Source organism: Anomaloglossus baeobatrachus, chromosome 12 (genome assembly GCF_048569485.1).
Source record: "Anomaloglossus baeobatrachus isolate aAnoBae1 chromosome 12, aAnoBae1.hap1, whole genome shotgun sequence".
NCBI lineage: Eukaryota > Metazoa > Chordata > Amphibia > Anura > Aromobatidae > Anomaloglossus > Anomaloglossus baeobatrachus.
Window position 1 is genome coordinate 116,747,331 of NC_134364.1, and position 15,369 is coordinate 116,762,699.

The 15,369-nt window shown below is 53.8% G+C and overlaps 1 protein-coding gene across 3 annotated transcripts in view; it reads left to right on the forward strand.

The window, feature by feature from the left end:
• BUB1B (BUB1 mitotic checkpoint serine/threonine kinase B) overlaps positions 1-15,369 on the forward strand; it is a 106,118-nt gene that overhangs the window by 44,035 nt on the left and 46,714 nt on the right. For all 3 annotated transcript variants that reach the window (XM_075330873.1, XM_075330872.1, XM_075330874.1), the window contains exon 11: positions 15,094-15,242. In XM_075330873.1, coding sequence (XP_075186988.1) covers positions 15,094-15,242 — 149 coding nt within the window. The remainder of the gene's footprint in view (positions 1-15,093; positions 15,243-15,369) is intronic.

Here is a 15,369-nt window from a genome sequence, read left to right on the forward strand (position 1 = left end):
TAGTCAAGCTACCGCGGGACAAACAGCTTTCTCTGCAGGCAGGGGTGCAATCTCTTCTTTGGGGTCAGTCACACCCCTTAAGGCGCCTCATGCACTTCCTGGGGAAGTTGGTGGCAGCGATGGAGGCAGTGCCGTTCGCGCAATTCCATCTGCGGCCTCTCCAATGGGACATTCTCCGCAAATGGGACAGGAGGTCGGCTTCCCTCGACAGGAACGTCTCTCTTTCCCTTGCAACCAAGACGTCACTTCAGTGGTGGCTTTTTCCCAATTCTCTATCGCAGGGAAAATCCTTCCTACCCCCAACCTGGGCTGTGGTCACCACGGATGCGAGCCTGTCAGGGTGGGGAGCGGTTTTTCTCCACCACAGGGCTCAGGGAACCTGGACTCCGATAGTCTTCCCTTCAGATCAATGTTCTGGAGATAAGGGCAGTGTATCTAGCCCTATTGGCTTTCCATCGGTGGCTGGAGGGCAGGCAGATCCGAATCCAGTCGGACAACGCCCCTGCCGTCGCATACATCAACCACCAAGGCGGCACTCGCAGTCGTCAAGCCTTCCAGGAAGTCCGGCGGATTCTGCAGTGGGTGGAAGCCACAGCCTCCACCATCTCCGCAGTTCACATCCCGGGCGTAGAAAACTGGGAAGCGGATTTTCTCAGTCGTCAGGGCATGGATGCGGGGGAATGGTCTCTGCACCCAGAAGTGTTTCGAGAGATCTGTCGCCGCTGGGGAACGCCGGACGTCGATCTCATGGCGTCACGGCACAACAACAAAGTCCCGGCATTCATGGCACGGTCTCAGGATCACAGAGCTCTGGCGGCGGACGCGTTAGTTCAGGATTGGTCGCAGTTTCGACTGCCTTATGTGTTTCCTCCTCTGGCGATGCTGCCCAGAGTGTTACGCAAGATCAGGTCCGACTGCCGTCGCGCCATTCTCGTCGCTCCAGACTGGCCGAGGCGGTCGTGGTACCCGGATCTGTGGCATCTCACGGTGGGTCAACCGTGGGCGCTTCCAGACCGCCCAGACTTACTGTCACAAGGCCCGTTTTTCATCTGAATTCTGTGGCCCTCAACCTGACTGTGTGGCCATTGAGTCCTGGCTCCTAGCGTCTTCAGGGTTATCTCAGGATGTCATTGCCACCATGAGACAGGCCAGGAAGCCAACGTCCGCCAAGATCTATTACAGGTCTTGGCAAATCTTCTTATCCTGGTGCTCTGATAACGGTTTTCCTCCATGGCCGTTTGCCTTACCCACTTTTCTTTCATTCCTACAATCTGGAATGGACAAGGGTTTGTCACTCTGCTCTCTCAAGGGCCAAGTATCGGCGCTCTCCGTATTTTTTCAAAAGCGCCTAGCCAGGCTTCCGCAGGTCCGCACGTTCCTGCAGGGAGTTTGCCACATAGTCCCACCTTACAAGCGTCCGCTGGAACCCTGGGATCTTAACAGGGTGCTAACGGCTCTTCAGAAGCCACCTTTCGAGCCGCTGCGGGATGTCTCTCTCACGTCTTTCGCAGAAGGTGACCTTCCTAGTGGCAGACACATCACTCCGGAGAGTGTCTGAGCTAGCAGCGCTGTCATGCAAAGCCCCCTTCCTGGTGTTTCACCAGGATAAGGTGGTTCTGCGTCCGGTCCCGGATTTTCTCCCTAAGGTGGTATCTCCTTTTCATCTCAATCAGGATATCTCCTTGCCTTCATTTTGCCCTAATCCAATTCACCAATGTGAAAAGGATTTGCACTCTTTGGATCTGGTGAGAGCACTCAGGCTCTACGTGTCTCGCACGGCGCCCCTGCGCCGTTCAGACGCGCTCTTTGTCCTTGTCGCTGGCCAGCATAAGGGTTCGCAGGCTTCCAAGTCAACCTTGGCTCGGTGGATCAAGGAACCGATTCTCGAAGCCTACCGTTCTTCTGGGCTTCCGCTTCCTTCAGGGCTGAAAGCCCATTCTACCAGAGCCGTAGGTGCGTCCTGGGCATTGCGGCACCGGGCTACGGCTCAGCAGGTGTGTCAGGCAGCTACGTGGTCTAGTCTGCACACTTTCACGAAGCACTATCAGGTGCATACCTATGCTTCGGCAGACGCCAGTCTAGGTAGGCGAGTCCTTCAGGCGGCGGTTGCCCACCTGTAAGAGGGGGCCGTTTTTCGGCTCTTTTTCTCGAGGTATTCTTTTACCCACCCAGGGACTGCTCTTGGACGTCCCAATTGTCTGGGTCTCCCAATGGAGCGACAAAGAAGGGAATTTTGTTTACTTACCGTAAATTCCTTTTCTTTGTCGCTCCATTGGGAGACCCAGACATGTATAGCTACTGCCTCCGGAGGCCACACAAAGTATTACACTTAAAAGTGTAAAGCCCCTCCCCTTCTGCCTATACACCCCCCGTGGGATCACGGGCTCCTCAGTTTTCAAGCTTTGTGCGAAGGAGGTCAGACATCCACGCATAGCTCCACTGTTTAGTCAGCAGTAGCTGCTGACTATGTCGGATGGAAGAAAAGAGGGCCCATACTAGGGCCCCCAGCATGCTCCCTTCTCACCCCACTCTTGGCGGTGTTTGTTAAGGTTGAGGTATCCATTGCGGGTACGGAGGCTGGAGCCCACATGCTGCTTTCCTTCCCCATCCCCCTTAGGGCTCTGGGTGAAGTGGGATCTTACCGGTCTCCAGGCACTGAGACCGTGCTCCATCCACAGCCACTGGGGTATCTGCTGGATATGGAGCTGAGTATCGTCAGGGACAGGGCCCTGCTACGTCAAGGTACTCTGTGTCCCCGTACAGACCGCGCGCAGACACACTGCAGCATTGCTGGGTGTGTTAGTGCGCTGGGGACAACAGCGCTGCGCGCTTGTGCCACTACTCACTACAGCTTGGCTGAGTTAGTTAATGTATTGGGGACTGCCGCGCCGGCCGCTGCTGTCAGTTTTACACTGCGGCACGGCTGGGACTTGTAGTGCGCCGGGGACTTCCGCGCTGGCCGTGCTTGTTGTCGGCCGCGCTTGTTACTCGAGTCCCCGGCTTTTGCGGCCTAGTCTCGTTGCTTTCCCGCCCCCAGGCCTGCCAGTCGGGAAGGGCGGGACGCTGTACAGGACGTCAGCGCCGAGGGCTGGAGTCTGCTTTGCATACTCCAGCCCCCTCACTGAACACAGTGGGACGCCAGTTTCCCGCACTTTGTCTGAGGCACGCCCACGGTACGCCCACGGTACGCCCCTCTTCACAGGACGCCGGCAGCCATTCCTGTGTGCAGTCGGAGCTGGAGAAGGGAGACAAGCTCTGGGGGACCCAGACACGGGATTCTGGCGACCACACACCCGCTTTTGAGCGGGCGGTAAGCAGCACCTGAAGTGCTGACCCCACTAGCGCCGAAGTGTTCATTGGTACTTTCTTTTTCGCTCCTAATTGGGAGACCCAGACAATTGGGTGTATAGCTACTGCCTCCGGAGGCCGCACAAAGTACTACACTTAAAAGTGTAAGGCCCCTCCCCTTCTGGCTATACACCCCCCCGTGGGAGCACGGGTCCCTCAGTTTTTTGCTTTGTGCGAAGGAGGTCAGACACGCACGCATAGCTCCACTATTTAGTCAGCAGCAGCTGCTGACTATGTCGGATGGAAGAAAAGAGGGCCCATACAGGGCCCCCAGCATGCTCCCTTCTCACCCCACTTTCTGTCGGTGGTGCTTGTTAAGGTTGAGGTACCCATTGCGGGTACGGAGGCTGGAGCCCACATGCTGATTCCTTCCCCATCCCCATTAGGGCTCTGGGCGAAGTGGGATTTTACCGGTCTCCAGGCACTGAGACCGTGCTCCATCCGCAGCCCCTGGAGAAGCCGCTGGATATGGAGCTGAGTATCGTCAGGGACATGGCCCTGCTCCGTCAAGGTACTCTGTGTCCCCGTGCATACGCGCGCACACCGCAGCATTGCTGGGTGTGTTAGTGCGCCGGGGACAACAGCGCTGCTGCGCTTGTGCCATTTCCTCACTTCAGCTTAGCTGAGTGGGTAGACTCAGGGAGAACGGTCGCGCCGGCCGCTGGGACTGCGACGCGGCTGGGACTTGTGGTGCGCCGGGGACTTCCGCGCTGACCGTGCATATATCACGGCCGCGCTTATTACTACAGTCCCCGGCTTTTGTGGCCTAGTTCGTTCGTTCCCGCCTCCGCACCTGCCAGTCAGGAGGAGGGCGGGACGCTGTACAGAGCATCAGCGCTGAGGGCTGGAGTCTTTTTTACATACTCCAGCCCTCACACCAGGCACATTAGGACGCAGTTTCCCGCACTTTGTTTGTGGCACGCCCACGGTCCGCCCCTCTTCACAGAACGCCGGCAGCCATTCCTGCCTGCACGCTGAGCTGCAGAGGGGAGACGGGGAGACCCAGACACGGGATTCTACGGCCTCATACCCGCTGTTCAGCGGGCGGTAAGCAGCCCTCAAGGGCTCACCCCCACTTGTGCCGTTTGTATACTGAGTATTTTGTGTTTGCAAATACTTTGTACCGTACGGTCGCTGGTGATTCTCGGCTATATACCCTCCTAGATTACAAGGAGGCAACAGCATGTCGTCCGCAAAACGCAAGGGTGCCAAGGCACAGACATTATATGCTGCCTGTACCGCATGTGGGGCTGCTCTACCGGCAGGTTCCACTGACCCCCATTGTGTGCAGTGCTCGGCTCCTGTGCAACTTGCACAGCCGGGGCCTCTGCTGGACGTGACCCAGGGTGTACCACCTGTGAATGCTGTCCAGGTGACAGGAACGGAGTTTGCAGCTTTTGCTGACAGATTGTCTATGACCATGTCAAAGATTCTTGAAACATTGCAGTCTAGACCAGTAACTCAGACCATGGACACTGTGGCATCATTGCTCCCTGGTCCCCCTCAGCTGAAACACTTCCAAGCTCCGGGGGTGTCACATGCACCCCAGGGTGACGATTCTGACTCAGACAACAGTCCCAGACAACCTAAGCGGGCTCGTTATGAGGGGCCCTCAACTTCGTCTCACTGGTCAGGATCCCAGCGGGACGAATCTATGGGTGATGAGGCGGATGTAACTGATCAAGATTCTGATCCTGGGACCGCTCTCAATCTGGATACACCGGATGGTGACGCCATAGTGAATGATCTTATAGTGTCCATCAATAGGATGTTAGATATTTCCCCGCCAGCTCCTCCTGCGGAGGAGGCAGCTTCACAGCAGGAGAAATTCCATTTCAGATATCCCAAGCGTAAATTAAGCACTTTTCTGGACCACTCTGACTTTAGAGATGCAATCCAGAAACACCACGCTTATCCTGAGAAGCGGTTTTCTAAACGGCTTAAAGATACACGCTATCCTTTTCCCCCTGACGTGGTCAAGGGTTGGACCCAGTGTCCCAAGGTGGACCCTCCAATCTCCAGGCTTGCAGCTAGATCTTTAGTTGCAGTAGAAGATGGAGCGGCACTTAAAGATGCCACTGACAGGCGGATGGAGCTCTGGCTGAAATCCATCTATGAAGCTATTGGAGCGTCGTTGGCGCCAGCTTTTGCAGCCGTATGGGCACTCCAAGCCATTTCAGCTGGGCTTATACAAGTCGACTCGGTCACACGTACATCTGCCCCGCAGGTGGCACCATTGACCTCTCAAATGTCTGCATTCGCGTCTTACGCGATTAATGCTGTCCTGGACTCTACGAGCCGTACGGCGGTGGCGTCAGCCAACTCCGTGGTTTTGCGCAGAGCCCTGTGGTTGAGAGAATGGAAGGCAGATTCTGCTTCCAAGAAGTGCTTAACCAGTTTGCCTTTTTCTCGTGACCGATTGTTTGGGGAGCGTTTGGATGAAATCATTAAACACTCCAAGGGTAAGGACTCATCCTTACCTCAACACAGACAAAACAAGCCCCAACAAAGGAGGGGTCAGTCTGGTTTTCGGTCCTTTCGAGGCTCAGGCAGGTCCCAATTCTCCTCGTCCAAAAGGACTCAAAAGGATCAGAGAGGCTCAGATTCTTGACGGACTCAGTCACGCCCAAAAAAGACAGCAGGAAGAACCGTTACCAAGACGGCTTCCTCATGACTTTCAGCCTCCTCTCTCCGCATCCTCGGTCGGTGGCAGGCTCTCCCGCTTTGGCGACATTTGGCTGTCACAGGTCAAAGACCGTTGGGTGAGGGACATTCTGTCTCACGGGTACAGGATAGAGTTCAGCTCTCGTCCTCCAACTCGTTTCTTCAGAACTTCCCCACCGCCCGACCGAGCCGATGCTCTGCTGCAGGCGGTGGCCGCTCTAAAGGCGGAAGGAGTGGTGACTTCCGTTCCTCTTCAGGAACAAGGTCACGGTTTTTACTCCAATCTGTTTGTGGTGCCAAAGAAGGACGGGTCCTTTCGGCCCGTCCTGGATCTAAAGTTGCTCAACAAACACGTAAAAACCAGGAGGTTCCGGATGGAATCTCTACGCTCCGTCATAGCCTCAATGTCTCAAGGAGATTTCTTAGCATCAATAGACATCAAAGATGCTTATCTTCACGTGCCGATTGCGCCAGAGCATCAGCGTTTTCTACGCTTCGTTATAGAAAGCGAACACCTGCAGTTCGTAGCGTTACCTTTCGGGCTGGCAACAGCCCCTCGGGTCTTCACCAAGGTCATGGCAGCAGTAGTAGCTGTCCTGCACTCGCAGGGTCACTCCGTGATCCCGTATTTGGACGATCTACTTATAAAGGCACCCTCTCAAGAGGCATGCCAACACAGTCTGGACGTGGCACTGAAGACTCTCCAGAGTTTCGGGTGGATTATCAACTTTTCAAAGTCAAATCTAACCCCGACCCAATCACTAACATATCTTGGCATGGAGTTTCATACTCTCTCAGCGATAGTGAAGCTTCCACTGGACAAGCAGTGCTCTCTGCAGACAGGGGTGCAATCTCTCCTGCAGAACCAGTCCCACTCCTTGAGGCGCCTCATGCATTTCCTAGGGAAGATGGTGGCAGCAATGGAAGCAGTCCCTTTCGCGCAGTTTCATCTGCGCCCTCTACAATGGGACATTCTCCGCCAATGGGACGGGAAGTCGACGTCCCTCGACAGGGATGTCTCCCTCTCTCAGGCAGCCAAGGACTCTCTCCGATGGTGGCTTCTTCCCACCTCATTGTCAAAAGGAAAGTCGTTCCTACCCCCATCCTGGGCGGTGGTCACGACAGATGCGAGCCTATCAGGGTGGGGAGCAGTGTTTCTTCACCACAGGGCTCAGGGTACGTGGACTCAGAGAGAGTCCACCCTTCAGATCAATGTTCTGGAAATCAGAGCAGTCTATCTTGCTCTGCGAGCCTTCCAACAGTGGCTGGAGGGCAAGCAGATCCGGATTCAGTCGGACAATTCCACAGCGGTGGCGTACATCAACCACCAAGGGGGAACACGCAGTCGGCAAGCCTTTCAAGAAGTCCGGCGGATTCTGACGTGGGTGGAAAACACAGCATCCACCATATCCGCAGTTCACATCCCAGGCGTGGAAAACTGGGAAGCAGACTTTCTCAGTCGCCAGGGCATGGACGCAGGGGAATGGTCCCTTCACCCGGACGTGTTTCAGGAGATCTGTCGCCGCTGGGGGATGCCGGACGTCGACCTGATGGCGTCACGGCACAACAACAAGGTCCCGGTTTTCATGGCACGGTCTCACGATCACCGAGCTCTGGCGGCAGACGCCTTAGTTCAGGATTGGTCGCAGTTCCGACTACCTTATGTGTTTCCACCTCTGGCATTGTTGCCCAGAGTGCTCCGCAAAATCAGGTCCGACTGCCGTTGCGCCATTCTCGTCGCTCCAGACTGGCCAAGGAGGTCGTGGTACCCGGATCTGTGGCATCTTACGGTAGGACAACCGTGGGCGCTACCAGGCCGTCCAGACTTGCTGTCTCAAGGGCCGTTTTTCCATCTGAATTCTGCGGCCCTGAACCTGACTGTGTGGCCATTGAGTCCTGGATCCTAGGGACCTCAGGTTTATCTCATGATGTTGTTGCCACCATGAGACAGGCTAGGAAACCATCCTCCGCCAAGATCTACCACAGAACGTGGAAGATATTCTTATCTTGGTGCTCCGCTCAGGGAGTTTCTCCCTGGCCATTTGCATTGCCTATTTTTCTTTCCTTCCTGCAGTCTGGGTTGGAAAAAGGTTTGTCGCTTAGCTCCCTTAAAGGACAAGTCTCTGCGCTATCCGTATTCTTTCAGAAGCGCCTGGCGCGACTTCCTAAGGTACGCACGTTCCTGCAAGGGGTTTGTCATATCGTTCCCCCTTACAAGCGGCCATTGGAACCCTGGGATCTGAACAAGGTTCTAATTGCTCTCCAGAAGCCACCTTTCGAGCCTATGAAGGAGATTTCCTTTTCTCGGCTTTCACAGAAAGTGGCTTTTCTGGTGGCGGTCACGTCTCTTCGGAGAGTGTCAGAGCTGGCGGCGTTATCTTGCAAATCTCCCTTCCTGGTGTTTCACCAAGACAAGGTAGTACTGCGTCCAATTCCAGAGTTTCTTCCCAAGGTGGTATCTTCCTTTCATCTCAATCAGGATATCACTTTACCATCTTTGTGTCCGCATCCAGTTCACCAATTTGAAAAGGGTTTGCATCTGTTGGACCTGGTGAGAGCACTCAGGATCTACATTTCCCGCACGGCGCCTCTGCGCCGTTCGGATGCACTCTTTATCCTGGTCGCTGGTCAGCATAAAGGGTCGCAAGCTTCCAAATCCACCCTTGCGCGGTGGATCAAGGAACCAATTCTTCACGCCTACCGTTCTGCTGGGCTTCCGACTCCTTCTGGACTGAAGGCCCATTCTACCAGAGCCGTGGGTGCGTCCTGGGCATTACGGCATCAGGCTACGGCTCAGCAGGTGTGCCAGGCGGCTACCTGGTCGAGTCTGCACACTTTTACCAAGCATTATCAGGTGCATACCTACGCTTCGGCGGATGCCAGCCTAGGTAGACAAGTCCTGCAGGCGGCGGTGGCCCACCTGTAAGAAAGGGCTGCCTGACAGCCCGATCACGAGGTATTCTTTTACCCACCCAGGGACTGCTTTTGGACGTCCCAATTGTCTGGGTCTCCCAATTAGGAGCGAAAAAGAAGAAGGGAATTTTGTTTACTTACCGTAAATTCCTTTTCTTCTAGCTCCAATTGGGAGACCCAGCACCCGCCCTGTTTTTTCTGAGGGTATTTGTTTTTCGGGTGCACATGTTGTTCATGTTGATAAGTTACGTTCTCCGATATTGTTTATCGGATTGAATTTGTTTTTGAAACAGTTATTGGCTTTCCTCCTTCTTGCTTTTGCACTAAAACTGAGGGACCCGTGCTCCCACGGGGGGGTGTATAGCCAGAAGGGGAGGGGCCTTACACTTTTAAGTGTAGTACTTTGTGCGGCCTCCGGAGGCAGTAGCTATACACCCAATTGTCTGGGTCTCCCAATTGGAGCTAGAAGAAAAGGAATTTACGGTAAGTAAACAAAATTCCCTTCTTTATGCTTGTATTCTATACATTGCACTGTACGGTCGCTATTCTTGACTATATACCCTCCTAGATTGCTCAGAGGACAGCATGTCGTCCGCAAAAAGCAAGGGTGCCAAGGCACAGGCTTTCTATGCTGCTTGTACTGCTTGTGAGGCTGTTCTACCGGCAGGTTCCACTGATCCCCATTGTGTGCAATGTTCGGCCCCTGTGGCACTTGCTCAGCCGGGGCCTCTGCTAGAGGTGACCCAGGGAGAACCACCTGTGAACACTGTCCAGGTGACGGGGACGGAGTTTGCAGTTTTTGCTGATAGATTGTCTGACTATGACTAAAATTCTAGAAACTTTGCAGTCCAGACCGGTACCTCAGACCATGGGCACTGTTGAATCATTGCCCCCTGGTCCCCCTCAGGTGGAACAACTCCGGGCTCCGGGGATGTCCCATGCATCCCAGGGTGAAGGCTCTGACACGGACGACAGTCCCAGACGGCCTAAGCGAGCTCGCTGGGAACGGCCCTCGACATCATCACACTGGTCAGGGTCCCAGCAGGAGGACTCTCTGTATGATGAAGCGGAGGTAGCTGATCAGGATTCTGATCCTGAGACCGCTCTCAATCTGGATACACCTGAGGGTGACGCCATAGTGAATGATCTTATAGCGTCCATCAATCGAATGTTGGATATTTCTCCCTCAGCTCCTGCAGCGGAGGAGTCAGCTTCACAGCAGGAGAAATTCCATTTCAGGTATCCCAAGCGTAAATTGAGTATGTTTCTGGACCACTCTGACTTCAGGGAGGCAGTCCAGAAACACCACGCTTATCCAGATAAGCGTTTCTCCAAACGCCTTAAGGATACACGTTATCCCTTTCCCCCTGACGTGGTCAAGAGCTGGACCCAGTGTCCAAAGGTGGATCCCCCAATCTCCAGGCTTGCGGCTAGATCCATAGTTGCAGTGGAAGATGGGGCTGCACTTAAAGATGCCACTGACAGACAGATGGAGCTCTGGTTGAAATCCATCTATGAAGCTATCGGCGCGTCGTTTGCTCCAGCATTCGCAGCCGTGTGGGCACTCCAAGCTATTTCAGCTGGTCTGGCGCAGATTGACACTGTCACACGTACATCTGTTCCGCAAGTGGCATCCTTAACCTCTCAAATGTCGGCATTTGCGTCTTACGCTATTAATGCTGTCCTGGACTCTACGAGCCGTACGGCAGTGGCGTCCGCCAACTCCGTGGTTTTACGCAGAGCCTTGTGGTTAAGGGAATGGAAGGCAGATTCTGCTTCCAAAAAGTGCTTAACCAGTTTGCCATTTTCTGGTGACCGACTGTTTGGTGAGCGATTGGATGAAATCATTAAACAATCCAAGGGTAAGGATTCATCCTTACCTCAGCCCAGACCAAACAAACCCCAACAGAGGAGGGGACAGTCGAGGTTTCGGTCCTTTCGAGGCTCGGGCAGGTCCCAATTCTCCTCGTCCAAAAGGTCTCAAAAGGATCAGAGGAGCTCAGATTCTTGGCGGGCTCAATCACGCCCAAAAAAGACAGCCGGAGGAACCGCTACCAAGGCGGCTTCCTCATGACTTTCGGCCCCCTCTCTCCGCATCCTCGGTCGGTGGCAGGCTCTCCCGCTTTGGCGACATTTGGCTGCCACAGGTCCAAGACCGTTGGGTGAGAGACATTCTGTCTCACGGGTACAGGATAGAGTTCAGTTCTCGTCCTCCGACTCGATTCTTCAGAACGTCTCCGCCTCCCGACCGAGCCGATGCTCTTCTGCAGGCGGTGTGCACTCTAAAGGCAGAAGGAGTGGTGATCCCTGTTCCTCTTCAGCAGCAAGGTCACGGTTTTTACTCCAATTTGTTTGTGGTGCCAAAAAAGGACGGGTCTTTCCGTCCCGTTCTGGACCTAAAACTGCTCAACAAGCACGTGAAAACCAGGCGGTTCCGGATGGAATCCCTCCGCTCCGTCATCGCCGCAATGTCTCAAGGAGATTTCCTAGCATCAATAGACATCAAGGATTCTTATCTCCACGTGCCGATTGCTCCAGAGCATCAGCGTTTTCTACGCTTCGTTATAGGAGACGAGCACCTTCAGTTCGTAGCTCTGCCTTTCGGTCTGGCGACAGCCCCACGGGTCTTCACCAAGGTCATGGCAGCAGTAGTAGCAGTCCTGCACTCTCAGGGACACTCTGTGATCCCTTACTTAGACGATCTGCTTGTCAAGGCGCCCTCTCAAGAGGCATGCCAACACAGCCTGAACGTTGCGCTGGAGACTCTCCAGAGTTTCGGGTGGATCATCAACTTTTCAAAGTCAAATCTGACCCCGGCCCAATCGCTAACATATCTTGGCATGGAGTTTCATACTCTCTCAGCGATAGTGAAGCTTCCGCTGGACAAACAACGTTCACTACAGATAGGGGTGCAATCTCTCCTTCAAGGCCAGTTGCACCCCTTGAGGCGCCTCATGCACTTCCTAGGGAAGATGGTAGCAGCAATGGAGGCAGTCCCTTTCGCGCAGTTTCATCTGCGTCCACTACAATGGGACATTCTCCGCCAATGGGACGGGAGGTCGACGTCCCTCGACAGGAACGTCTCCCTTTCTCAGGCGGCCAAGGATTCTCTTCGGTGGTGGCTGCTTCCCAACTCATTGTCGAAAGGGAAATCCTTTCTACCCCCATCCTGGGCGGTGGTCACGACAGATGCGAGTCTGTCAGGGTGGGGAGCAGTCTTTCTCCACCACAGGGCTCAAGGTACGTGGACTCAGCAAGAGTCCACCCTTCAGATCAATGTTCTGGAGATCAGGGCAGTGTATCTTGCCCTACAAGCGTTCCAGCAGTGGCTGGAAGGCAAGCAGATCCGAATTCAGTCGGACAACTCCACAGCGGTGGCATACATCAACCACCAAGGCGGAACACGCAGTCGACAAGCCTTCCAGGAAGTCCGGCGGATTCTGAGGTGGGTGGAAGACACGGCCTCCACCATATCCGCAGTTCACATCCCGGGCGTAGAAAACTGGGAAGCAGACTTCCTCAGTCGCCAGGGTATGGACGCAGGGGAATGGTCTCTTCACCCGGACGTGTTTCAGGAGATCTGTCGCCGCTGGGGGATGCCGGACGTCGACCTAATGGCGTCCCGGCACAACAACAAGGTCCCGGCTTTCATGGCACGGTCTCACGATCACAGAGCTCTGGCGGCAGACGCCTTAGTTCAGGATTGGTCACAGTTCCGGCTACCTTATGTGTTTCCACCTCTGGCACTGTTGCCCAGAGTGCTACGCAAGATCAGGTCCGACTGCCGCCGCGCCATCCTCGTCGCTCCAGACTGGCCGAGGAGGTCGTGGTATCCGGATCTGTGGCATCTCGCGGTAGGCCAACCGTGGGCACTACCAGACCGGCCAGACTTGCTGTCTCAAGGACCGTTTTTCCATCTGAATTCTGCGGCCCTGAACCTGACTGTGTGGCCATTGAGTCCTGGATCCTAGCGTCTTCAGGATTATCTCAAGAGGTCATTGCTACCATGAGACAGGCTAGGAAACCAACGTCCGCCAAAATCTACCACAGGACGTGGAAGATTTTCTTATCTTGGTGCTCTACTCAGGGAGTTTCTCCCTGGCCATTTGCATTACCTACTTTTCTTTCCTTCCTGCAATCCGGTTTGGAAAAAGGTTTGTCGCTAGGCTCCCTTAAAGGACAGGTCTCAGCGCTATCTGTATTTTTTCAGAAGCGCCTAGCCCGACTTCCTCAGGTACGCACGTTCCTGCAGGGGGTTTGTCACTTAGTCCCTCCTTACAAGCGGCCATTAAAACCTTGGGATCTGAACAGGGTTCTAATTGCTCTCCAGAAGCCGCCTTTCGAGCCTATGAGGGATGTTCCCCTTTCTCGCCTTTCACAGAAAGTGGCCTTTCTAGTAGCGGTCACGTCTCTTCGGAGAGTGTCCGAGCTAGCAGCACTGTCATGCAAAGCTCCCTTCCTGGTATTTCACCAGGACAAGGTGGTTCTGCGCCCGATTCCCGAGTTTCTTCCTAAGGTGGTATCCCCCTTTCATCTCAATCAGGATATCTCCTTACCTTCTTTTTGTCCTCATCCAGTTCATCAATGTGAAAAGGATTTGCATCTGTTGGATCTGGTGAGAGCACTCAGAATCTACATTTCCCGCACGGCGCCCCTGCGCCACTCGGATGCACTCTTTGTCCTTGTCGCTGGTCAGCGTAAAGGGTCGCAAGCTTCAAAATCCACCCTGGCTCGGTGGATCAAGGAACCAATTCTGGAAGCCTATCGTTCTGCCGAGCTTCCGGTTCCCTCAGGGCTGAAGGCCCATTCTACCAGAGCCGTGGGTGCGTCCTGGGCATTACGGCACCAGGCTACGGCTCAGCAGGTGTGCCAGGCGGCTACCTGGTCGAGTCTGCACACTTTCACCAAGCATTATCAGGTGCATACCTACGCTTCGGCGGACGCCAGCCTAGGTAGACAAGTCCTTCAGGCGGCGGTTGCTCACCTGTAGGAAAGGGCTGTTTTACGGCCCTATCACGAGGTGTTATTTTACCCACCCAGGGACTGCTTTTGGACGTCCCAATTGTCTGGGTCTCCCAATGGAGCGACAAAGAAGAAGGGAATTTTGTTTACTTACCGTAAATTCCTTTTCTTCTAGCTCCAATTGGGAGACCCAGCACCCGCCCTGTTTCCTTAGGGATTTTTGTTTTTTCGGGTACACATGTTGTTCATGTTGAATGGTTTCAGTTCTCCGATGTTTTCTTCGGATTGAATTTGTTTTTAAACCAGTTATTGGCTTTCCTCCTTCTTGCTTTTGCACTAAAACTGAGGAGCCCGTGATCCCACGGGGGGTGTATAGGCAGAAGGGGAGGGGCTTTACACTTTTAAGTGTAATACTTTGTGTGGCCTCCGGAGGCAGTAGCTATACACCCAATTGTCTGGGTCTCCCAATTGGAGCTAGAAGAAAAGGAATTTACGGTAAGTAAACAAAATTCCCTTCTTCTTCTAGCTCCTATTGGGAGACCCAGCACCCGCCCCTGTTCCCTTCGGGCTGGTTGTTCTTTTGTGTACACATGTTGTTCATGTTGAATTGTTCTTTTGGTTCATGGTTTTCAGTTCTCCGAACATCCTTCGGATTGAACTTACCCTAGACCAATTTATAAGTTCTCTCCTTCCTGCTTTTGCACCAAAACTGAGGAGCCCGTGATCCACGGGAGGGTGTATAGGCAGAGGGGAGGGGTTACACTTTTTAAAGTGTAATACTTTGTGTGGCCTCCGGAGGCAGAAGTTATACACCCAATTGTCTGGGTCTCCCAATAGGAGCTAGAAGAAAAGGAATTTACGGTAAGTAAACAAAATTCCCTTCTCTGCAGACTGTGGCGTATATCCTTAAGATCAGGATTTTAAGAGGTTTTATAGAAATTGAAAGTGTTTTTATAAAGATTTTAGGATAGGAGATAACTTTCTGACTGCTGGGCCCCCCTAACTATACCGCCGAGGCCAAGCATGCGCACCGCCCGCCACACCATTCATTCTCAATGGGACCGCTGGTGATAACAGAGTGCTGCCTACAGAATGAAAAATGTGCTGCGCGCTTGAGCCCCCCCAGCCCCTTTTGACAGAAGTCAAGCCCCCGACAATATTCATAGGATAAAGTTCCTTTTGAATTATTATATTCTTCCCTTCCAGGATGTGCCGGCTGGACAGTCCTTTAAAATATATTGTGATGAAGATGAAAAGCAGTCTCCAGAGCAAGGAGAGGTGTCCAGGGCTCCTCGGAGCACAGAGGCTGAAGCAGTATTTGAGGAGTGTATGGTGACTGATGCCACATTACCGAGGTAGGTGTAAGATGTCATTATGGACGGCTACAATTACCCAGCTTTACTTACTGTATACTATTGCCGGTCGTACATTAAACGGATTGTCCCATCTGGTACTTCTATGGCATACCGATATACCCCCTGC